Source organism: Lates calcarifer, linkage group LG15, assembly GCF_001640805.2.
Source record: "Lates calcarifer isolate ASB-BC8 linkage group LG15, TLL_Latcal_v3, whole genome shotgun sequence".
Classification (NCBI taxonomy): domain Eukaryota; kingdom Metazoa; phylum Chordata; class Actinopteri; family Centropomidae; genus Lates; species Lates calcarifer.
In genome coordinates this window covers 4,779,349-4,802,961 of record NC_066847.1, presented here as the reverse complement: position 1 = coordinate 4,802,961, position 23,613 = coordinate 4,779,349, and the positions used below count along the sequence as shown (strand labels likewise).

General features: G+C 39.9%; 3 protein-coding genes across 5 annotated transcripts in view; 2 read left to right on the top strand and 1 right to left on the bottom strand.

Annotated features, from left to right (window-relative positions):
• LOC108899496 (raftlin) overlaps window positions 1–5,033 on the bottom strand; it is a 95,351-nt gene extending 90,318 nt beyond the window's left edge. For both annotated transcript variants that reach the window (XM_018699970.2, XM_018699971.2), the window contains exon 1: window positions 4,397–5,033. The gene's annotated coding sequence lies outside the window, so the exon portion shown is untranslated. The remainder of the gene's footprint in view (window positions 1–4,396) is intronic.
• Window positions 5,034–11,527: 6,494 nt separating this feature from the next.
• Window positions 11,528–16,341, top strand: LOC108899497 (cysteine-rich venom protein). Its single transcript, XM_051076087.1, has 8 exons — window positions 11,528–11,683; window positions 12,062–12,132; window positions 12,898–12,998; window positions 13,736–13,826; window positions 14,186–14,328; window positions 15,476–15,564; window positions 15,673–15,755; window positions 15,891–16,341. The coding sequence occupies exons 2-8, from the start codon at window positions 12,069–12,071 to the stop codon at window positions 16,025–16,027; spliced, it is 708 nt and encodes a 235-aa protein (XP_050932044.1). The 5' UTR covers window positions 11,528–11,683; window positions 12,062–12,068; the 3' UTR covers window positions 16,028–16,341.
• Window positions 16,342–20,613: 4,272 nt separating this feature from the next.
• The window catches only part of LOC108899518 (inactive phospholipase C-like protein 2), a 37,599-nt gene continuing 34,599 nt past the window's right edge, over window positions 20,614–23,613 (top strand). For both annotated transcript variants that reach the window (XM_018699999.2, XM_018700000.2), the window contains exon 1: window positions 20,614–21,065. In XM_018699999.2, coding sequence (XP_018555515.1) covers window positions 20,811–21,065 — 255 coding nt within the window. In that variant the 5' untranslated portion in view covers window positions 20,614–20,810. The remainder of the gene's footprint in view (window positions 21,066–23,613) is intronic.

The window sequence follows — 23,613 nt, the reverse complement described above, 5'->3', positions numbered from 1 at the left end:
TCCCTTCTCGGGAGAATAATAGGCACCAATCTTTCTCAACCTCTCTCTCTTTCATTGTCAGTTTCTCTCTTTTTTCTCTTTCTCTGGTCGCTATAAGCTCCCACCCCTGTTCATCTTCCTCCCTTTTCCTCTCCTTCTCCTCCTCCTCCTCTTTCCTCTTCTCCATATGCAGGAGCAAACACCCCCTGTCCTCCTGTTCCTCCTCCTCTCTTCTCTGCATGTCTTTGACAGTCATGAGTTTGATTTGTTATGCATAATCTATCCACGCTGGGATTTGTACAGTTCTCACAAGTGAAAAGCAAAACATTATTTCAGCACAACCTGCACAAATGCTATAACACTGTCAGTAGTTTTCAAGCTGCAGTCAAAGAAACACGGTTAAAGACGGATAGTTTGTCATTTCAGGAACGAAGGACAGAAAGATACTTGGTTAAAAATAGAAAATTCTTTGGTTGCCCCCTTTGCTATTTTTCTCCAAAACGCAGAGGGGGTTTGACGAGATTTCCCGTGAGTGACTCATTGCTTTCTGTGAACTTGCTCCAGGCAGGTCATTTTTTATTAAAGCCAGCCGAAGCCAAGTTCTTAGGTTTTCAGACACCCTATCGACATGTCCGTGTTCAACATTACCCAATCAATACTGCTGCAATTTTCTTGACCACCCATTACAACAGGAGTCAATTTGCCTTATAGAAATATCAAGGGGGATGTTTTTTTTTCTCTCCATTTCTTCAGTTCAAGGCTAAGCTATTAAACAACTGGCTGAATATTGGCTCTTGTGTTTTCTGTCTCGCCTTGAGGATCTGTCCTAATATGCCGTTTCAGGTCTAGGGCAGTGCCAGAGGCTTGAATAACTTCAAAAGCATGATCACTGTCACCTCGCAGGGGAACGAGGGAAAATAATCTTTGCCCGAGATCTTGTAACCAAACATTTCTGAGGGAAAAAGATGTGAGACTTGCAGCAGAGGCTGAAATCAAGATGACACCCTGTCACGAGAGCTGCAAAACTCACACCTTATCTGCCAGCACGTCATTCAGCCATGTTGCTGCCCAAACTTTATATTACTGCCAATGACGATGCCACATCTGATTTCTGTTCAACAAATGACACCAGTTTGTATCCAAAATGCACCAAACCATGACAAAAAATAGCTGGAATTAGCACTGTACGTCTAAAATATGGATATTTTATATTTCACCATGTCCCAAATCTGGAGCTTCTCTGAGTTTCTGTCTGGCAACAACCACCAGAATGAAATGAGAGTAGAATAAAATTAAGACTGCTTAAAAATAACTTCCTTTCAGTTGGATGTACCCTAATATATAATGTTCTAGCACTGTGTTGTGTCTGTCTGTGGGTGGTTTGTCTATACATACTGTGTGGAGGGGAGTACACATTAATGGTTTACACCAGCCAACGCTTGCCAATTACCTTAATCAAATTTCACACCACACAGGGGGATTCACTGTGCCCGGATCAGATAGCAAACATAAGTTGATTAAAATACATGTTTGCTAAAAGACTGGAGCGAAAGAAAATCAACAGAGGCTCAGAAAATACACAGACTGACTGCTGATAGAAAGGATTCAGACAGTCAATGAGTAACAGACGAAAAACTCTGAACCACAATGAGTGTTACTGTATGTTGTAATGGATAGGTTTATGTGTGTCACTGCTGCACAGACAAGAAAACATCCTGGACTGATTATAAAGGGCTGTTTACCCACATTACATGGAACATATTTTCTCATATTTAGCTTTGAGGTTTATTCAGTTAAATGCTAATAAGTCATTGACAAAGGCATAAATGTTAGTAAGTCATCAATAAAGGTTAATGGATCTAACTTTCTAAAGAACCATCACTTCTGCAGAGCAAATGTTAATAAAGTCATTAATAAAGAGTTGCGAGTTGTTCACTTTCTAATAAGCCGTTGCCAAAGGTTAGTGAGTGATTTGCAACTCTGGACGTTAATAAATCATTACTAAAAGGTTTTTACAACAATTCATCAAGTGTTGGTGCTTTTATACAATAACTGGCCTCACATAAAAACATTTTAAAAGTTACTGGATGCTAAAATCATTCCTCCTGTCCATAGTGGCCATGAATTGATTCATTCTTAGCCTGACTACAAAGGATGGAAATGAAGCACTTCAGCTGTGTGTACGATCCAGATCAAGTGGGCATCTTTCAAACAGTCCTACAGTCTTTACAGTGCAGAATTCCCTCTTTGTGTTACTGTCTCTCCGCTGCAGCTCAGCAAGCTAATGCTGTCAGGGGAGCAAAAAGTTGGAATTTCATGCTAAAAAAGACCAACTTGATTTGTCTAACTCAGACTGTTGAGGCCTCATATTACCTTCAACATAAAGGCATCACTTCACAGTCTGGATAGGGGGAATGATTGCAGATAGGCACGGAAGTATCATATTAAGAAAACTCTGAATCTTTTCTTTCTTAACTTCAGTCCATTGGAGCAAAACTGCAGCAAATATCATGCGAGAGGGTAAATACCAACCTGGCAACCCACACTCTGCTCCTATTAATGTCTTATATCTGATTTATAAAGCATTACTGAATTATTTATCAACCGTTAATGAAGCCATTAGTTACACAATGTGTGTCTTATTGGAAAATGGTACCTAATTTTTCAATGCTGTGAGTACCACAAATGAAATGTCATTCATTACCATTGTTTTGGGAGCTGAGTCAAAAATCTCAGAGATGTTTATCTCAAAATAAAACCTGGATAAATAAAAACAAAACTATCTGCATAGCTATATACTGCGAAGAGATAAGTAAAATATGTTGTTTTTTTGGTTATTTGCATGAGTTAACTATTTGAGTTAATGGTTTCTCCACCTTTTGCCCTCAGTAATGACTCAATTTTCCATGTTATATTATAGCTTAATGACGTCCAAACCACAATCACTTCCACATTTCCAACAGCCGAGCTCTGGAGTGGCCATTGTATAATGCATCCATATGGGATTTCTATGGAGAAGTGTGTCCTCTGTGTGTGTGTTTGTGTGTGCAGCTATGTTTATGTGCTCATGTCATGTGTATGCGCAGCATGTATGCATGCTCACATGTGTTCACTGCATGTCCTACGCATTCAGTACATTTACCCTTTGATATAGACACTTGACATAGAGCACATGGCTGTTTTTTTTCCCTCTCTGCATGTGTGCGTTTGTGTGTAGTGTGTATTTACAGCGTGCTTTTGTCAGTGAATATGTAAGTGTATGCAATTTGTTTTGCACCTGTCATCTTTTATGTTTGTGTTTGCCTTTGTGTGTACCTGTGTGTCATATTTCAGTGTTAGTGTTAGAGCCCACATGCGCTATGCCTCATGGGTGATTTTTTATTTTTTTTTGGTGATGTCTCTGCATGTGTGTTTATCTGCGTATGTTTTTCATGCATATGTGTGTGTGTGTGTGTGTGTGTGGTGTGTGTGTGTGTGTGTGTGTGTGTGCACATGCCAGACAGACAGACTGAGACAGAGAGAACTCCTGACCCACCAACAATGCAGACTTAACGCAGCCTCGACGCTCCACATCTCACCAGCTGAAACTAATTAACAACAGTTCAGTCAGATTGAGCTCTCTCACTCACTTTCTCTCTCTCTCTCTCACACACACACATACACACTCTTCTCTTCGTCCTCCTCCCCCCTTGGCTTTTCCTTTCTCTCATGCCCTCGTCTTCCTCCTCCCTGACATCCTCACCCCCCACCTCCCCGCCCTTCCTTCACCTCCTGCCATCCCTCAACTTGTTTTTCCCTTTAAACCTCCTCCTCTTGTATCTCATACACTCACGCATGCTTGGGTGAACTCATGCACCAGAGCACATAGTCTAAAGCATGTAAACATTCACTTGTACAGACAGACACGGACATATCAGCACGCATGCCGCACAAAAAAAGTACAGTACAGTAGCTCGCAAATCACACACTCCACCGTCTTTCTCCTCACTAGTGGGAGTGGTGTGATACTGTACGCCAAGCACATCTTGAAACACTGTCAGGGTTCAGTCTGAGATTGGATCCAGGTTGACATTTTTGGCATTCTCAGCCCCACTCGGTACCATCCATCACACATGTGACTTCAAAACAACCAGACTTATTGATGTGCGTGATGAATGGCCAGAGTGGGTGTGAGTGTGTTAATGAATGTGCGAACATGTGTGTGTGGTAGCAGTGGATTTAGAGCTTGTTGTCGAACACGCTGCTCAGAAGCCGAACTTGTGGCTTGTGGCATCGATCAACTCTCTGTGGTAAACAATCGCCACCACGCAGTCCAAGTTTACAGTGACTGCTGCCCAGAGAACCAGGCGTGAGAGCAGCAAACACATCTGTTTGGAAGTTCAAATTCACACACATGCTGAGAAAGCAAACAACATACCTGTTTCACAATCTTAGTTGAGAAGTTCACTGCTCGGATGCAAAGGCAGCAACTGGACCAGAGCTTCCAGCAGAGAATCGCATTCTACTTGGAAGGAGACCAGAACAAAAAAAGGGGGGGATGGAGGACGGGTTCAGATCCTGTCCGACAAGCTGACTGAGGTTGCTGTGGAGCTGGCTGTCTCAAAGGAAACACAATCCTCCAGCAGGCAGCAGAGAAACCAGAGTGTCTGTCGGCTCTACAGGCACAGCAGCAGCAGCAGCAGCAGTTCCAGCGGTTTGCTTCGTCTTCCCCCTCGCCACCTAACGGACCTCAAACACACTTGTACGCTTGGTGTGTTTAGGTCATGCTCAAAGTATGCCTGTATACTGATGTTCTGCAAGCTCAGGGAAACCACATCCTGTCACATATTTACCTCCCTCCCCTATCTCTCCCTCCCTTTTCTCTGTTTTCAGTCTCTGTGTGTGTGGTGTTCTCTCTCTTTCTGTGTCTTTTTCCTGTGTCTTTCTCTCGCTCCCCTGTGATTGTCTGAAGCAACTGAGCGCTCTGACCCAGCGTCTGTTCAGCACAGCCTCTCCGCCTCACTGTCTATCTCTCCGGCAGCCGCACCAGTTCCACTCGACTGACTGAAGAATCCATCTGAGGAGAGGAGGGTGGGGGGAGAAAAGAGGAACAGGGAGGGAGGGGGGGGGTTGATAGAAGGGGAGGTGGGGAGGGGGCTTCGCTGGGAAATACCAGAGTTAAAGAGAAAGAGAGGGAGGAGAAGGAGGAGGAGGAGGAGGAAGGGTGGGGGGTGTTGTTTGGGGAATGAAGCACTAAAGAAAGATGGGAGGACAGAAATAGTAATCAATAGTTTTTATGAGAGAAGGAAGTCGACAGAAAGCAGCAGAATACTGTGCCATACAGTCAATACACATGCACACACTGTAGTGTTTTTGTGAGCTGGTGATAACTTTGACTAAAAAATGATAAAAAGGTGTGATGGTTGTTTTGTTTTGAATGTGTGTGATTGTGTGTGTGATCCTCAGTACTTTGCTTCTCTGTGGTGTCTATGCATATTTAATACATCCAGGTCAGGACCGCTTATAGCTCTGTATTTATTATTTACGCCAGTTTGTATGAGGGACCACCACTCTGGAGAATCTGATACATAAACTGTGCTTTCAACTGCCACAACATTTACTACTACTACTACTGCTGCTACCTCAACAGCAGCAGAGATTCATGTCAGTACGTAGTATCCTTGTTGGAGGTGAACACAACTCTGCAACACTGCTGACATCAGGGAAGAAGTTTCCATCACTGTCTGTCTGCACCATTAACTCTCTGCAACACTTGAAATGCATTGATGGTTACAGTAAAGGACTGTGTGGTTGGATTCTGTTTGGGTCAACAGAAAAAGTTTTGTGCTGACTGTGTTGTAAAGGATTTGTTGACTGTTTTGGATTTTAAAATGACTTAAAACAGCTGTTGAGGGGTCATTCACCGAACTCTGTAGTTCCCCTCAGCTCTATAGAGTGTTTTTACGTCTTTCTCATAGAATCATTTTTGGGTACAACAGGCAACAGACAAAGTTTATGACTAGCTGGTGATCACACTGGAGTGTTTAGCAGCTAAAGAGCCAGATTTTTCTCTCAAGAGTTGGTAGAGACCAAAAACAGAGCTGAAAGGAAAGTTAGAATTGGACTTGCATTCATCAGAAAAGGTAATAATATGTCATTGTTTTCAGCTATGGTAAGATGGTGACAATATTTCAGTAGGCATGGTTGGTTTGTTGTTGTTTCATGCTTTTATATTACAAAGAGAGAACATGACCCACTGACCCTTGTGTCTGGAGAGAGGCACGAGTGTTGGACTGGATCCTGGTGGGTGAAATGAGTTTGGCGGTGGCTCAGTTACATCTTCAGATGGATGAACAAAACCAGTGAATGAAAGAAACTCATCTAAATTTTTCTGCTCTCTTATTTGTAAAATGCTTTTATCCTCACTTGTAAAAAACAGTATTTTTATTGAACATGGAGGTTTATTCTCGACCTTGGAAACAACAGTGTGACATTTGTGACTATTTGGTTCCATTCCAGCATGACAAGGCCGACTGATTCAGAATGAGGATTTCTTTTTAAAATGTATTTTGCAATGCTGACTATTTTAACAGAGCTCGGCATTTGTTTCTGAAGGATGGAGAATAGGTGGTGTTTAGACAGCACAGCTGTTACACTGAATATATTAGGGTTTAGCATCATCTATCTGTCAGACCACAGCTTTGGTCTAGCAGACCAAAGACTTTTCATCTTGTGCCACCATCAGGCCAGTTTTTTATTTTGTCCTGTATTTTTGGTTTATGACCAAATATTTTTCAAAACATTCCCATCAGCCTTAGCTGCTTTGTGTTTAGCATATGTTTGCATTCTAACAGGCTAAATAAATATGAGAACATGTTGTACCTGCTAAACATGTTAGCATGTTAGTCTTCTTAATCTGCATCATAACACAAAGACAATGATGCAATGTATTTATTCATTTCTTTCATTTATAAGCAAACAAGCAAGTACTTATTTAAATTGATAACTGCAATTATTAGTGAAGAGCTCCACGTACTGGGATTAGGCTTACCAGTCCTACACAATGTGATCATGACATTGGGCTCTTCTCAAAGTCATTTTTAGCCTAATAGGGGATTCACCTGCTCATTTGCCAGGGTTGTAGCAGCCTTTTCAAGGACAGTCCTCATTGTGTTGCTCAGACATGGCAACCAGAATCTAACTCCAGGCCGCAAATTAATGATGTCTACTTTAAAGATGGAGATTTCCTGCCTGTTTGCTGTCACATCAGGAGCCCCATTAGACTTTAATCACCCTTCCTGAAAGAACAAATGGAGACTGCCAACACATATCTAGATCTGGGCAACGCACGTCCAATTTTTGGACGGATGTTTTTCTCACTAGACCACCTTGACATGAAAAACGTTCAGTGCTGGAAGGGAAAAGAGTCAATCTGTAGGGAAAGGAGTCATATCTTTGAAATACCCATGGAGAGACCTGAAGTTGGAATAAAAGAACAAAAGAAAGTGAAATTGTTAATGCTGTGTGGATGCTTGACTGGTTTCCAGCCCTTTAAACTGAATGAAATCAAACAGATGCCAAAATGCTGAAGCCGTCCTGACTGGCTCTGAGGCCTGAATGACACTAATGATCACCCACAGTGTAATTGCCAACATGCTTTAGCTCTGGGTCATAGCTAAAAAAAAAACAAACCAAAAAGTGAAAAACATTTGTATTGGGCAACATGACATTTCCATGAAGTCATCTTCAAATCCTCACCTCAGTGGGCTTATTGTTTAGTCGCAAATTAGTGGTGTTTAACGTCCCGTAACTCGGTGGAAACTTGACCTTTCTGCTAAAACGGCCACAGAGGGCACGGTGGAGAACTGTGGAACAGCTGAAACGGGTAACAATGTGTGGAGAGTTATAAAGATGGGCAGCCAAGCATAGTGTTTGCGCAAGCTGGTGTTTGTGGAAGCATCAGTCTTACATGAGTGGCTGAGGACTCAGGCAGACAGCTGATAGGACGAGAGAGCGAGTGGAACGAAACACATCACTGAGGGAACCCTAAATGAGTCTCCTCATTCTGCTGTAAAATAATGACATTGTCCAATCACTGGGTCCCTAGGTTTCATACATAGAGTCACAGTTGTGTTTTGTCATTGAACCTCAGCTCCTCTGTGTCTAGAGATGTGACAGTGCCCCCCAGTGTTTAATATGGGAAGTGAAGTATGTAAGCCTATAAACATCTCTTACAGTCTCTGCTGTCTTGTTTTTATATTGCCAGAGTGATTTACTGTATATCTTTATTTTTATGCATCTTATTTTATGATATACATAATAACTCATATTTGAAGTTTCTATTTCCTGGAGAATATGTAAAATTATCTCATAAAATCTTTTTCAGTCCAAAGTGATTTTTCTTTCTTTTGGTTTTTGATTAAGCTCAAGTGGTGAATCACATCAAATACAAAACACTGATGAAACAGGGATTTCAAGAAAGGCTGTGTGTGTCTTAAATCACTCCCTAGTGCACTACAGTGTATTTTACTTTCTTCCATTTTATTCAAGTGCTAAAGAAATCCCACAATGCAGTGACAAATGTCCATAGCATGTACTCTACTTTATGCTTAAAAGGATTGCTACATGATGAAGTGCTTTGGCTTTGATAGGATGTGGAAATTATAGTCATGTGACGCTGACAGTAATGACACTAAATGACATTAATGCATATGTGCATGTCTGAAATCTGTATTTACTGCTCACTATAGAGAAAATTATGCGATGAATATATGAGAAAGTGGTTCTGGACAAAGCTCAGGCAGATTAGCATTCAGTGCAAAAATACTAACGACTAGCATTAGCACTAGCATAAGAGATCTTTTAACAAGACTGGAGTAATTAAGCTACAGTGAGATTCAGTCCTTATTCCTGTGCTTGTGGTATGTGCTTATGTCTGAGTTTGTCTGTAACACAGAGTTTGTTTAGATATGATGACAGCATGATGCCCTAAGAGCTATTATTATTATTACTACTACTATTTACATTTTGACTTAGTCTGTGTATCTGCAATGTTGTCTTTCTCTTACCCCTGGCGCTATAGAAATAAAATTGACTTGACTTCATAATTTTAGTGTCAATTTATGAATATACCTCACAATCAGAATCTGTCAGCTGTATAAGCTCCTGAGCAGCATGCATGTATTCAGTGGTATTTTTCTTTTTTCCCAATGATTAGAGCTGCCTGAATTCAGCAACAGGGGTGAGCAAGAAAAAGATTCTCAACAAAAGGCTTTAACCTTTCACATAATTTTCACAGAGCCATGTTGCATTAGGTTGTCAGTTTTCTGCCTGGGGGTGTTAGTCTGTCGCTGCACTCAGGGCTGTTTGGAATTCTCCTCTGTAATGGCTACTAATACTTTAAATGGTGTGTGCCTTTATTCACATGGGAAGAGTTTTTGTTCTGAGAAAAGCATATCTGAATGTATACAACGCCATGGGTACATAAAGCACTACACCCATGATATCCATCACCTCATAGAACATTTATTACTGTTGACGGGAGGACAAACCAACCATGGGTTGCACTTCATATTGTACTGCTAGTTTACTGTTCATGGAGCCGGATTCACACATCATCATAGCTTTATCAGATATCTCACAATTTAAAATTATGCTACGTCACTTTCTGGACTTGCATCAAACTTGATATCTTAATTTTTAGCTGTGCTAGCGGTGTAGCTCTGGAGGTGGCAAGGTACATCTGTCTGTCAGGGGGAAAATTCAACTGTTAATTGGTTTTCTGTAGCAGAAGTCAGACAATGTTCTTCACCATAAGGACCATTAAAGCATGTGTAAAAAAATTATATTTCTCTGATGTTGTAACATAAAAGAATGTTTTTCAAAAGAATCAATAAATATAGTGCATAAGAATTAAAATCATGGAAAAACAAGACTATGCATACTTCATGCAGCTCAAGTAGAACTTATCTTTGACCAGCAAGACTGCAAGACTGTTTGACTCCAACTACCCATTGTGCTGTATAACAAATAGCACAATAGTGCATTAAGCAAAGAGGCGATAGCAGCACAATTTATTGTACATTAAGACACATAATCAAGAATCAACAGAGAGGAATGTGCTGTGTCTAGACCATGCAAGTTCGCTTGAAGATAAAATTCTGCTTAGTTCACACAAAGCTTCTTACAGTGTCAGCTAAAATAGCAAGTTGTTCCTTTACTTCACACGGTTCTTCATACTGCTTGGATTAAATGAAATATAAATAATAGTACTGCATGTACCATACTGGACTTAGACTTACAAATAAAACAAATATTACAAACAGGCTAATGGGCAAAAATTGGTATAAAATACTCAGAAATTGGTGGGGGGGCTTTTAGAGAGGCTAGAGAAGGAAATTGCATTGCATTTGGAATAGCTGCTGCCATGTTGTTGTTCACACAGTTGCATGCATGTTGTTGCACTAAATTGTACTGTGAATTTTGAAAATAACGGTCATTCAGAGGTGAAGTAGATTTATTCTACTCTGGCGTGAACAAAGAGCCCATAATGCATTGCGTTGTTGCCATCACAATCCTGAGCTCTGCAGCCTAGGAACAGTATGACGCAAAATATTAGTGGTTTTGAACCCTTGACTTTTTCAAACCACAGTATACCTTGAAACCAGTAACTGGCCCATGCTTAGCTGTGGCTTAGGTGTATTTACACATCCAGCAGACTGAGAGCAACATTAAGACTCCATCTTGTTTGATTTGTCTGATGAATGTAAGTCTAATATTCACTCTCCTTTCAGCTCTGTTTTGATCTCCACCATAGCGTGATTAGCAGCCAGATCTTACTTCACCAGCTAGTTGCTAACTTTGTGAGAGACCAGTGATAACTGTGTAGTTTTAAAAACCTCATTTCCTGTAAGATTTATCCCAGGAAGAGCAACAATTTAAAAGTTTTCATAACCTACCTTCACATTGAAATGTTGTTATTATGACCTTCACTATAACCCCTCCAAAGTTTACATCAAGTCCTACATTTCATTTTTTGATTATATAACGTTTAAGATACGTTATCTCATATTTCACCTCTAAGCTTGTGCTGCTATTTCAAAGATCAATTGTTCTGCATCTTTCTGTGTTTTATTTAAGCAAATAGTCACAAACACAGCCTACAACACTGATTGTTCACAATCATACACTTATAAATACAAAAATTGGACAAATTCTATACCACATTTTTCATTACTTACTCCTACGCGTTAATTAGAGTCACATTCATGATGTGTTGCTTTTTCTGCCATAGCAAGTGATGGGCGTGTCTTCATCTTACATGAGCTGCATGACTTTAATCCATTTACATACAGGACCATACAGTTCGATCTTGTAATCTAACAGTGCTCCTTTCCTTTTATTTACCTTGACCTCAGAGGCCCTTCCATTTTATGCTGTATAAACTCGAGCCAATACATCAGGTAGCCACTACACCCTAGGGCTTAACAATTCCATGTTTACTCCCTGTCAGTTGTACTTTTTCTAAGAAATAGCCTCTTCAGTGCTGCTTGATGGACTTGTTTTTGCCCAGTATCCGTTGTGTAAAGCCCTGGATACTGCTGCTTCACAAACAGCCGGAGGGGGGTGTGATGTATCCTTTGACTACAGTGAGCAGCAGTGGGTCTATAAAAGGAAGGAGAGGGAAGTGCCAACTCACCTCCACCTCCTGAAGACCCAGGTGCAGGTATGTCTCCTATCTGATATATTTCCTGAAATTCATTTTAAGTGTTTTTTTTTAATCCTTTGATAATACTTTCAAAAATTAATGGAAGGAAATATCTAGCAGTCGAGGGGGAAAATTCAGTCCCTTGGCAGCAACATTTTCTTTATGCAACTTTATTTGGTCTAGCAGACCAAAGACTTTATTTTTTTATTTATTTTTTCACTAATTGCTTTGTTTGCTGGGCATTAAATTTCAGATGGGAAGATGAGATACATATAAAATGCTTTTTGTTTCTGAACTGATGTGGAGTCAGAATGATATGTCAAAATATTTTATATATATTGTATATAAAATTTTACAGTGATTCTTCATTTTTGTCTTGTTTTCATCATGCTGTAGGTAGAAAATGTTCGCACTCCTGATTTGCGTCTTGACGCTGCACCAAGTGCACTCCGCCTGTGTTGTGGTGAGTAGGAGGGTCAACAAGTTTTTAATATTTTACAAAATTGTTATACAATTTAATGTATTTTTTGCATTTGAGGTGTTTTTCATGGGCTGGAAACTGTGTTTGTTCAAGTGCAATACTGGAGAACAGTTTTGAGGAACTAATATTGCATTTAAGTATTTCAGTTTTGTGAGATTTTACCAAATTACTGCATACTACATTTTAAAATTTCCAAAAAATACATATTAATATCATATATTGCCCAGCCCCACAATGACTGATGTAACACTATGTAAGAACCTCTCTGTACAATGAGTCTTTTTGTTGTAAATACTCTCTAAACTACTAATGTTCAAGTACTTTTAGTACATTATTGATGACATGAGTCATTTTCACTTTTATGTGTCACTGATGAGACCTTAACTTGAATTTCTTCTCATTTTCAAATGTGCTTTGCTGCGTGCCGTGGTGTGTCCACAGCAAGGTAAGCACAAAGTTAAACCCAACTTCACAGAGGTGTTTTATTTTCCAGCATCAACTCAGAGACCATGCCAGAAAGTCTCTCAATAAGATTATGGGATTTCCCACAATCCTCTCTGTATGTTCTTTTGTTATGTCAAGTAATTTCAGAGTAATTAAACCAGGATATGTTTGTGAGTCATATCATGGACTTTAAGCCACCAAAGTAAATATCACTCTTTATTGTGTCGTTAGTCTGGTGTTTACACATGTCTGTGTGTGTGCACCTGTCTCTCTGTGTGCGTGTGTGTGTGTGTGTGTGTGTGTGCAGATGTTTGCCCAGAAAACACAACGGTTCAGGCTGAGATCGTTGACGTGCACAATGCCTTCAGGAGAGCAGTTCAGCCGACGGCTTCTAACATGCTGAAAATGGTTAGTTTGGCCGTAAGATATTATCTGACAGTAATCTTCAGCATTTGTTTTCCTTTGTTTGTGGGAAGGAAAAAAACAATAAAGCGGGTGAGGTCTTAAAATAATAATAGAAAAAATAAATCATAAGCAGCTTTTTGTTTGATGATTAAGAGCTGACTCAACCTTAATTGTTCTGATGCAGTGAACCTCCTTTATTTTTTCAAGCATGTCAACACCTTAGCCCGTGAGGATGTTGCAAATGATTTATGAATGGCATTTGAAATGTGAAAATACATTTTTGACCGTGGTCTGTCATAAAACAATAGTGACTCTAAAATGTTGGTTACTGAGACCAAATGCAAATGATCTGTACACAGCTGAAAATCTGTTATTTAACAGAAGTAAAAGACATTTCATTTCCTTTCTAACAGAGCTGGATGTCTGGAGGTCTTTGCTTTCTGTAGAAGAGCAAAAAGAAAAATAAAGTTTATATTGGAATTCAGTTTTGGGCTTTGGGCTGTATGACAGGACACCAGCTGGTCTCAAAGCCGAAGGCTACTTGAGTCAAAACCTTTCCATATTTTAAGGTTTGGAGTGGAACCTATTTTGAAATTTCATCAGTCTTTCAAATCACAGATGATCCAGCTTTCAAAACCAATATCTTGCAAGAGAATGGATCTTTCTCTACATCATGGATGTCAGTTTGAAATGAAACTCGTGATTTGTTATGATATTATTTTTTTTTTTTCCCTTTACAGAGCTACAGCGAGGAGGTAGCAGCCAGTGCTCAGGCCTGGGTTGACAAATGCATTCTGGCTCATGGAGCACCCAGCACCCGCAAGCTCAATGGTATATTTCTCCTTCCTTTGTTCCTCCTCTCTCTTTGTCTCCCTTTCACCTTGCTCCACATATGCCATAACCTTAAATATTACCTAAGAGACATAAAGGTTCCCTGTGAACTGACTGACCTTGTGGCTGACGGTCAGAGTCGCAGTGAACATTATCTTATCTCCAGTCTTAATACCTTCTTTTAATAGGAAGTTACATGGAGTAGGATATGTTATCATCAAGGAGATTATTATCAATAGGCATCTTAATGAACTCTGTTTTATATAAATAATGTAATCTACTAGGACATAAAAACAAGAACTGTGTATTTGCAGACACCCACTAATCAGTGCTGCCATGTTTTTCTCACCATCGAGCAGGATATGAATTAGGTGAGAACCTGTTCTATTCATCCTCACCTTACTCATGGACGGACGTCATCAATGCCTGGCACAGTGAGGTGTCACACTACCTGTATCCCAATGGATCCACCAACAGTCAAGCTATCGGTCACTACACACAGGTAACACTAATGTCAGGGTGAGAGTAATGTGTTGACATTGCTGCTTTAACACTAAATGATTTTTTTTAACTGAAGGTTAAGTTAGCATACTAACCAACTAGTCTAACTGATAGTGACTCACTGTAGACTACCATGAAGAAGAGGTGCTGCTCAGAAGGCATATTCTAACCTCTGACTGTAAATGCAACAACAGCTGAAGCTCTTGGCAAGCAACCATCACCACCACCCACTCCTGGAAAGAAACTACGTATGGCAGCAGAGAGAACGTATAAATAGTCCCTATTACATAGCAGCTATAATAATAATAGGTCAAATGACTACTTGTATGTGAAAGAAGTTGCTTATAGAGTGGTTAGTGTTTTTCAGCTCATTATTACTTTGGTTTGCTGATCTCATAACACTGTTTTCAGCCACAGCTTGCAGCAATTTTCAGCTGTAAAGCCCTACAAAAACTAGCCACCTGTACACTAGCCACTGAGAATAATAGATTGTTCCCTCTGGACTTTTTGGAGACCAAAAGCAGAGGTAAAATTACTCAAAACAAAAGTTAATGTTGCTCTGTCTGCTGGATGTATAAATATGCAACTGTAGCTAACAACTTAAAAGATGATATGTCAGTGTCAGTGTTGTTTGTCCATGCTACAGTCAAATGGCAAGAAAGGTTATTGCAAGTTCAGTAGATGAAGGACCAGTATTCTCCCCCAAGCTTTACCACTGGTTCATAAAAGTGTAATATAGCTTTCTGTAGCTGCTGAATGAATGTTTTGAATTCTTAAATAACAATTTCATGGTGAATTGTCTGTACAAGACGTCTTGTTCACACAAAATGAGCGTGGCCAATTCATATCCCTCTCAAAACTTTGGAGAGATTGCAATTTTCAAAAAGCAGTTATTGTACCATCATAAACAGCCATTATTGTTATTGAGGAGACACTGTTAAGTCTTTTGCAGGAAACAAATGAACATTTTTGATTTTTTGACAAATAAACATGCACAAGAGAATATATTGCCTGTTTGAAAAATGAGATATTTAAAAACAGAGCAAAGCTTGAATAAGTTATGATGGTGTTTGAACAGTCAATATGCATAACTGTTAAGAAGATTCCAAATTAATCTGAAAACAACAACTTCTTGTTTTTGCTGTCAGGTGGTGTGGAACAGCTCCTACAGAGTTGGCTGTGGAATGACACTGTGCCCTAACAACATCTATTTCTATGGCTGCCACTATTATCGAGCGTACGTGACCCCCCCACACACACTTGAAACCCTATGACTTTGTTTTACACTTGTACATCTGGTAATAATGGGCGTAAAAAACTGACATACTTGTCATTTATGTAACAGAGGAAACTTCAGGAGATGGCCACCTTATAAGGCTGGACCCACATGTGCTTCCTGTCCTAATGCCTGTGAAGACAAACTCTGCAGTAAGTGACAGATAATGTGACAAATACACACACTGTATGACAAACAGGATGTTATACTACAAGGAATATTGTTTACTGAGGTAGAAAATAGACAGTGGACTAACCCCTAATTGCTCTGTCTGTTTTTCACTGCAGCCAACCCTTGTCCTTACATAAACAGCTTCATCAACTGTCCAAACTTGAGTGTCATGATTGGATGCAGCAATGAGCTGGTGTACGCCTGGTGTCCTGCTTCATGCAAATGCACCAATCAAATCATCCCTATAGGCTAAAGAACCTGCTGTACTTCACACTGTGTACAACCAATATGGTTCTCAGTCTGTGAAATAACCTGATTGCATGTAAGCTTTTAAGAATGGCATATACAAAAAACAAATGTCTGGAAAAAAAACAGATTTAAAATAATTGTCTTATGATAATGGAAGGGTGTTGACAGTGTTTTAAACTGTGCATCTCTAATCAAAACCCTTCAGGACATTTCACTAGAGAAAATACTTGCAGTGTTTCATGCATATAATGTTGTTCAAATATAAACTTTACACATTATCATACAGTGAAGGCTGCATTAAAAAGAAAGTGGCTGTATTTTGACTGTGGTTGATTTTAAATTCATAAATATGGATGATTTTGAATGTATTTTGGACTCCAAAGAGTGAAACATCTAAAATATTTAGATATTTAGCAATGTCCACTGGCCATATGAATGAAACATACATACATAGAGTCAGATAGATTTCCTACTTTAAAACTTCAAGCTAAAACTGTTATAAGCATCTGTGTGGTGAAGTATATGGAAGAAAAAAAACAAACTGCATTTACCATGGAGTCCATACTCTGATATTGGGAAACCAGGATTGTCAAATTGCACCTGACTGTGATTGTCAGTCGAAAGTAAAGAAAGGTGTTTATATACCGAAGGCAACAAGATAAATGAGCTTCAAACACCAGATGAACCAGATGAAGATTCCTATTTCTGCTTTGAGTGACTATCAACATGCCCAGTGTTACAGCTGCACCAATCAATATTTTTACATTAACAACGGGCCAGATGACTATGTGTAATGTGAAAGGAATTGCTTGCACTGACAAACCCTCAGGGAATGATCACTTGACTCTGCTTCCCTTTATCTCAGTTCCATAGATCTATCTAGTTAATGTCTTTCAGCTCATTCCTTTGGTTTAAAAGCCTGCAAAATTTACTGGTTTGGTTCTGTCACCACTCCCCTTAACCTCATCTCCAGCAACGACAAGCTCTGATAGACCTGATCTACAGGCAGAGGGACAGAGTTAGGTACTGGTGAAGGGCACATAGTGGAGCATTTAGCAGCTAAAGTGATGGCTATTTTTCTCAGGCAGTGAGCTTAGACTGCAAATGAATGCTGATGTTTGTATGTTAATTAGGCAATTATTTGTAAACATGACCATCAAACTATCACCTGAACAACAGCAGCTTAACCAGGGTGAGCAGTTAGGACTACCAGTGCTGTGGTAATGACTGTTTATTGACTAGAGCAGCAGCTAACAGACATCTGTGGTTTATGGTGAAGTTGCTCAAGTCATATTCCAGCAAAGATGACAAAGCACAAAGCACAGAACAGTTGCAACCTTTTCTAATGTTAAATCATCCTCCAGCTTACAGATTTAGATCGGAAACTGCTTTAGTGCAGTGACTTGCATAACAGTTGCCAGCAAAAGTCTTGTGCCAACTCCTCTATAACAACCAGAGCAGAGCCAAGTCTTTCTGAAGTCCTGAGTGCACACACACTCACCACCACACCACCATGTCCCATCTTCAAGTGAAAGGATAAGAGATGTTTGATCATCAGCCTACATTTTTAAGCTTGGACTGCTTAGTCTTCCTGCTGGTAGCAAGTAAAATTTAATAAACGATAAAGACCCCTAATGTTTTCTCTCAGGGTGATATAGCCTACAGTATATCCATCAACATAGAGCTACATATACAGCTATGTTTGTACATACTGATGTAAAGGGCGTTAATGATGCATGAGTGCAAGTAGGGTCAACATCATCACAGCACTGGCATCTTTATCAGTTTGCATTATTTCCTGTTAAGACTGCAAAGTAACACATATCTCTTAAACTCATCATCTTTGAATCATTGTACAGCAATGCCATGTCACTGTGTGTCACTGACTCTGGATCAGTAGTTAGCAGGTCACAAGGTCACAAAATAAATGTAATACCACCAAAAAACTAAACAAAACACAGGCAGATATCTGCTACAGAGAAACGTGTTTATGTTTGTCCTCTTGAATTTGGGTAATTTAAACTCTTCAGACCCTCCAACATGAAATACATATGTAGAAAACTACTGTGTGGTTTGCATTTTCACAGCCAGGAGACATACACAGCTGGTAATGGGTGATCACAGGTAGACACTGCTTTGTTATAATGGGTCAGAAAGGCTGGGAAACACTGGCCTAGGTATTAAAGCTTTGAGTAGCAGTGTATTTTCAGGAGAATAAGCAAATCCTCACTGCATAATAAAGACAAATCCATAACCTTTGTATACCAGCAGATGGCTCTGTTGTACAACTCACCATACCTGCTTCTATACCCCACAATATTTACCTTCTCTGCCTTCATCTGAACCACTGGCCTATGAATAAAACACATTAAATCATGTAGAATAATGTGTCTCATCACTCACTCTCTGTGTCTCTTATGCAAGAGCCTATAATTTTTAGCTTTATGATGTACATGTAAGGTATGTGTTGAACCACATATGACTGATATTTGCCCACATCCAATAATTGATGACTTGTGATGACTTTGTTTGGTCACGTAAGATACTGTGAGGGTTTATTTTCACAAGAAACCTGACGCAACGCAAGAGGCTGTTAGGGCTGTTACTTCACCACTGAGATTAGTCCATCGCCTTGATGGACGGTCCTCATAAAGAGGAAGATGGGACACACAATGTGACTCTAAACAGACAAACAATTGTCATGTGAGCCTCTCTGGAAGATAAGTGCTATCCTTGAGAGATGTCATATGCAGCTTCTGAATAAAGCTGACAACAAACGCTGCAATGTTAATAATACAGAAGAAGAGGAATACAAAGGCTGAACACAGAATGATGTTTTTCAAGTACTCATAGGCAGAGAAGGAGAAAGGTTATATTCAAAGCCTTTGTATAATCAGGCATGTTGGTGTAAAACTACTACTACCACCCTGATGAAGACCTTGTGAAGGTTGCCGTTTTAAACCAGAATCCCTTGCTAAATAAAAGATTTTTATTTAACTTTACTCCTCGCTCTGCCAAAGAGTCCCTGAGGAATGTCTTCTTTTCTGTGATCAGCCTTTTGTATCTTCAAGGCTACCTTAAGTTTCCTAGATTTATTACTACATGTGGAACTGTAGTTTGCAGCTTTTAACAATTATATTTAACACCTATTTGTGGAACATGTACAGAGATATTTAAAAATAAAGACTCATGTAAATAATAATTGTTTTTACTGTTTTATTTGTCGTTGAGTTTTGTTTCTGCTGTTTTGCATGCATTTTCATGTTTTGTTTTGTGGTTTTGCTGTTTTGCATATTGCTTGCTGTTGACTTTAGTGCTGTTTTGCATTTATTTTCTGTCTAAATTTAGTTTTTTGTGTTGTTCTCATGTATTTTCTAGTTGAATTTGAGGTGTTTTGTATGTATTTTTTTGCTGAATTTTGTGTTCTTGTTGACTTTTGTGTATTTTAGACGTCCTAGGCTTTGCAAATTAACTTTAAATGTACATGCACATCTCTATAGAATTTAAAATAGCGAGATATAAAGATAAACTGTAATCTAAAAGGTGTTCTGAGTGGTGGACTGTGAACTGTGTGCAGCACGCAGGTTTGTTTGTTTTGTAGAGACGTGAAAAGGAGGCGGGACTCGCTGTCGGTGAAAAAATAATTAGGTTTGATTGACAACACAGCCTGTTTTGCTTGTCGCGCGTTCACGACACAGACACAAGTTTGTTCCTTGGAAACGACTTCTCCGCGCGACGGTGTGTCAAGAAGTAGAACTTCATGACAGACACCTAACTGCAAATCACGGTTTACGGGTTTTTATTTAAAACTTAAAACAGTTTAACTGTCTGACTGTCGAATCTGAGCGGCGGGTTTAGGGAAATTCCTCCCTTTGTTTGCTGACCGGGCTGAGCGACAGAAGTTTGTGTTGGCTGGACTTTTGAGGTGGCTGTTAAAACTAACTTCACTCAGCTAGCTAGCAGCGAGTGAGGAGGTTAGCTTGCTAGCTAACTAGCTCTGCTCAGCTCAGCCCAGACACCAAACGGTCAAACGGTAGTCTGGCTCCCTTCAGCTGCAACTTGAAAGGAAGACCATCCTTCCCATGGAGAGAAACGGTACTTCAAAAGGCAAGTAAATAAAGCCTCTATTAAACCAACCATAAAGCGAAAACTTAACATGCTTTTTAAAAAAAACAAAACAAAAAAACATTAAGTTAACGTTACAGATCACAGCTAAGCTGAGGAGGGTGGGTTGGTATTGATGTTAAAATGCAACATAGTGAAGCGGTTTGTGGGATGAAAACGGATGGAAATGTGCTGAAAAATGTAATAAAAATAAGACAGGGAAAAAAAATCAGTATACATAGGGGAAGCATGTCGGTTGTGTGCCTCTCATCATGCTGCATAAACGGTGATAGTCTTCACTGATTGTAAGTTAACATCCGCTTTCCGTGCACACGAAATGTGAGTACTTAAACGCCCCAGCCTCATGCTTTCCTCTTTTTTCTTTTTCTCCTCTTTCACGTGGCTGCTGCTGTTAACGTTACTGCTGTTGTAACGTAATGTCATGTTGCCTAATTATGCTAATCGCTGTGGTCTCTCTATTCACAGAGCACAATGCACGGAGCAAGCCCCTCTGTCTGTAGGAGCCTGACAGATATGTGCACCGAGAGATGATATGGCAGAATTTCGGGCAAATGTTGCAGCGAGGCAATAGGCCAGTCAGGAAATTGGAGTAAAGCTGAAACATAAGGCTTTGCTACCCAGCGGCTTGTGTGTGTGAGAGAGTGTGTGTGCTCGAAGTGCCTATGGCGGAGTTTGGGGAGGACGGCAGCCGCCTGCCTCCATTGAATCTTGGGGATACGGCCGTGCCCAGCGACGAGGCAGCTGGCAAGACGCATTGCGAAGTGTCGGTCTTGAATGGAGACTGTGGGATATCAGAAAATATGGTCGGTTCAGGATCCCACGTCGCACCTGGCAGCCAAGCCGGGGTGGAATCCGCCAACACCTCTGTCGTATCGGATGCCAAAAATGAAATACCACGCAGGAGCAGCATTATCAAGGTAAGCCTTAAAGTTAAAGTCTCCGTGTTTATGCCATTCATTCTGGTGAGCATTAGAGTGTTGGAAGTTACAATGCAAAACCCTACCCTCATTGTATTTTTTTTTTCAGTAACCCCGCCTATAACATGTGCACTTAACATTTTGAGTGAAATAGGTGGTTGTCACAATACAGGCCAGTAAATGGATCTCCAGAAGCACATCCTGTACTTGGTCTGAATATTCTGCATATGAATTTGTATAGCAGAGCTTCTCCTTATTCTTGAACGTCAGTAATCTGGCTGTAATGTGTATATGCATGTAGAGGCAGGGTGAGAAGATCTTCATTGTTCTCACAGGGGGAAAATAAAGTGTTACAAGAGCAGAGAAGTACTAGAACAAAGCTGTGACATATCATATGTCAAGGAGACAACACAAACAAAACTCTTATGCAAGAAGCATGTGGTTGAAAGTACTAAGCTCATTATTCTGATTTAGAAGCTAACGTATCTGGTGTAACATCAGAGATTTGAAAAATGTCAAATAAAGATTGCACATGGGTCAAAGTGGATGGAGGTGATTGGGATATCTTTATAGAGAGCAGCAAATGGAATGAAATAAAGCATTGCACATGAATGGGAATGAGACCGTGTCCATTAAGTGAATAGCATTAGAGTTGAGTCAGTTCAGCACAACAGCAGATAATGTAGAATGATAGTGGTAATTATATAGCATGCAGGGCCACTAATTGTTTTGTATGTTGGTCTCACATGCACAGACTAATGAGAGTCTGCCTTAAAATTGTTAAGGTGTTGTACATTGTTACACTTAGAATAGGTGTAGTAGTGAGAAACAGAAATATCTTGTATTGCTGGAAAACAAACACTATGATGGTCCTGATGGTCATAGAAAATCCCTCAGTCTCATCATGCTCCAGATGCCGAGCCTAGATGCTCTTACAACACGTGTACATGTTTCAGAGGGATATTCAAATAACAAACATACCTTTAACTTAATATCTTTTGGCTGTTTGGTCTCATAATTACTGTGATTGTGACTTTCAGCCTAAAACAGTGCATTTTAATAGTCATCTCAGCATGGGCGTTGGAAGTATTGCTTAAGGGGCACCACAGATCATGACACTTCATCACATTGCATCAATTTACTGTATGTTGAAAGCCTGCAAGTCATTTTCTGTAGCTCATGTCAGCAACTTTTTAATGCAAGTCTTGGCTCTGTTGCTGTAGCTGTCATAATGTCAGTCATAAGACTGTTAAGGAACAAGTTTGAAGATGATAAAGGGGAGTTTCATGGCTAAACAAAGGAATCATTATTCTTTACAATGTCATTATTGTTAATATTAACTGTACTCTACGCCTACAGAACATTATCATATCCTAGATCCAATTGGTTCCTGAAAGAGATGTCATAAATGTGTGCCTCTTGTTTTGATGTTTACATTTAGCTTTTAGAGATTAGTAAATCAATAGTCAGAGTCAGGGATTTAATTCCCTCCAGGGCCAGCTAGATTTAAAATGCATGAGCTACTGTAAGGAATTTGTAGAGAGGCACTTTTCAGATGTGGCAGCGTCTGGTGTGTTTGAGTGAATTTTGTGGCTTAATCATTTATTATCATGTGCAGAAATCAATACTATAATTATGTCTATGATTTGATGTCTCAGCGAGATTCCTCTGCATTAGATACTTTCTCCAGCAGTGGACAAAGTCCAACAGCTCACCTTTTCGCTGGCAGGTTTTACAGGCAACACATTCTTGGCACATTGTTGGCGTTGAACTTTGATGTGCCCTCTGCCTGGAGATTGATGGGGGTAATATTGACATTTCTGCCATGTAAAGTTCCAAGTAATCTCTTGCTACACAAGGATCTGTCTCAGTTCCCAGGCCATTTGAGCGCGATTTATTTCAGTGGGTTGTCCACTCCTGTGAGCTATAGGGTCTGTTGAAACACGCAGAGGCAAACTTGAACATCAATAGATTTTCTTTTACTTGTTTTTTTTAAAGACACTTTGGCTTCAACTCAAAACCTGTTGTCAAAGAAGTGTCATGTTATGTAACGTTAGTTTTTAGTGAGCCGGTTCAGAGGTTTCCACGTGGTGGTCCAGTGCCAGGGTATCCAGGCATACAGGAAATCATTCTGAAATGCTCAGTGACCTAAGTTCATCTAATGCCATATCAGACAACATAATGAAAGCCTTCATGACCAGAAATATGACATGCACAACGGGTCAGTTTGAAATGATTTTGTGGCATTTGCTTAGCAACACAGCACACAGATGAATAAACATCCAATGAGTCACAGCAGAGATGATGACTTCCGATAAGTTTGAGCCAAAATGAATGTCATATTAGGTTAGCATTAAGAGAGCATTGGACTCTTACCAAGGTGCGGGTTGATGCAGGAAGTGGAGGTCTAAATCAAGACTGAAAAAAGATATTCATAGCTTGAAACTTTTTTTTTTGTACAGGGATGTTGCCAGATCTAGTCATGAATTATTGCTCCTCCAAAAAAGAGAGTTTATATTCTGAATCTACTGACTTGGAAGTCATTTGG